A 2166-nucleotide genomic window follows, 5' to 3' on the forward strand; every position below is an offset into this window, starting at 1 on the left:
TCAAGAGTAAAATGTAAAAATCTTTCAAGGAGTATTTGTCAAGATTGCCTATGAATATATGGCCGGCCTGCAATTTTTTTATAAGAACAAATAAAACATCAAAAACATAATCTAATCATAAGTTTTCGGATCTTTGGAATGTGCAGGGCTAGGTCTAAGAGCCAGGCTTCGGACCAACCCGTTCAACCTGGTAAAAATTATGAGGTACTCAAATTGCAATCTTTACAAACTTCGGAAGCAGTGCATATAGGAATTGAATCCTTCGAGAACGCATCACAAGCATTACGGCATATCTAGCCAATATATGAACAACACAATTACCCTGCCCAGAGAGAAAACCACACAGCACAAAATTGGCATCTTGCATAACAGAAACGACATAATCAAGGATCGGCCATGTTACAGGAATTTTGCAATCACTTTTCAAGATATCAACACCCAAGACAATTTTGCAATCACTTTTCAAGATATCAACACCCAAGACAATTTTGCAAAATTTCTTTTACTTTTCTTTTTGTATTGGAACTTGGAATGCAAGTATCAAACGTAATTTGCCGAAAAGTAAGCTAATTGGTCTTCAAAACCATGTCTAGGATGTAAAAAATAAGGGAGCAAAAATTTGGACGCGTTTAAAAATGAAAACGTTTTTAATCTCAGACATAAATCATTTTTAAAAATGTATTTAGTAATTTTATTAAGATATTATTTTTAGTGTAAAAAAACCTATTAATATCTCTCTTTCTCTCTCTCTCTACTCGAGAGAAGAAAAAACGAAAACAAAAAATAAAAAATGACTAAAAATCATTTTTCATTTCTCTATTATTTTACACTAAACCAAAATTTCATTTTCATTTCTGTTTTTTGTCTTTATTGCGTCAAACGTCGTTTTGAAAACGTTTTCATTTTTTCTCTCTCAAAAAACGTGAAAAATAAAAACAGAATTAATTCCAAACAAGGCATCAATCCACATTATTGTTCTGTCTTATTGTTTCAAGGCACCACCCTAATTTACAAAATGAAAATACTATGTCCAAATTATAGTGAAAAGGGAATGGTTTATAGTGTGAAGATGAAAACTTTTGTTCAAAAAGAATGAAAGAATGAAATGGATGAAAATACTCCTAAAAAAATTGAAAATGGCTGAATTTTTTATGATGAACAGGACGGCTTCCTTTTATATATAAGTTATATAGACAATTCAATTGAGAAAGCAATTTTGATTCACAGCTCGGATTTTATACAAATTTAGGTCAGCCTCAACAACATTATTAGTAGTGTTGAACGGGTTTCTGTTAGGTTTGATTCTCATTTCTCCCTATCCCCTCCCACCTCGTTGCCTCTTCTCTTCTAATGAGGCTGCCTCATTCAACATGTCAGCCGCATCCTTGTGCATGTCCAACTTTGCAAGAGCTACCGACTGCATGTAAAACGCCGTAGGCCAATCCGGGTAAACACACTGCGCTTGCATCGCATCTCGAAGAGCGGGATCGGGTTGATCGCATAACAAATAGCACAAACTGCGCCTAGCAAAAACAGTTGGAGAGACCATTGTTCCTACATTTATGAACTGCGCAAAGACAAAAAAGATCACATCGTAATCCAAGTTCTAATCTTGGTTCAAGCTTCTCTCTTTACCATGAGGAATTCACGTGCATGTGTTAGATTTTACAATTCAATCGTGAAATTTAGATTTGTACCTGGGAATAACAGTCAATGGCAGTTTTAAAATCTTTGTCCTTGAATGCATAGTCCCCTCTTTTTCTTGCATCGAGCATGTCTCTCATTTGCTGAGTCCACTCTTGGAACGACAACTGAATCCATCAACAATTTCATGTGAATATATACCGATTTCCAAGCTAGATTGTGCGAAAGGCATATGGCATATGCAATAATACAAGACCTTGTTGCGGTAGTTACCTCATTGGTTCCTTCATCATCTCTGTAGTGGGTCATAACCAAGATTTGATGAATTGCTGTGAGGTCCATCCGGGAACAGGCCTCTCCCATAGGTGAAAGGGGCCGCGGTGGGGTTGAAGGGGCTTCCTCATGCTTTGGAATTCCAAGCATGACATAAGACGGAACCTGCAACCCATATATATACTGTAATTAGATTCTCAACTAGAGCAATAACCTTTTCCATATCAAGCGTGCAGGGTTTTTTTTTTT

The 2166-nt window shown here is 36.2% G+C and overlaps 1 protein-coding gene across 1 annotated transcript; it reads right to left on the bottom strand.

Annotated features, from left to right (window-relative positions):
- Nucleotides 1-1145: 1145 nt before the first annotated feature.
- On the bottom strand, nucleotides 1146-2082 carry LOC21383985 (probable serine/threonine-protein kinase At4g35230; the record flags this gene model as incomplete). Its single annotated transcript, XM_010104613.2, has 3 exons — nucleotides 1146-1567; nucleotides 1698-1811; nucleotides 1918-2082. Coding segments are annotated over 3 exons (531 nt in total), but the record flags the coding sequence as incomplete, so codon positions are not given.
- Nucleotides 2083-2166: the final 84 nt, after the last annotated feature.

The sequence above is a fragment of the Morus notabilis genome, unplaced genomic scaffold (genome assembly GCF_000414095.1).
Source record: "Morus notabilis unplaced genomic scaffold, ASM41409v2 Scaffold10045, whole genome shotgun sequence".
NCBI lineage: Eukaryota > Viridiplantae > Streptophyta > Magnoliopsida > Rosales > Moraceae > Morus > Morus notabilis.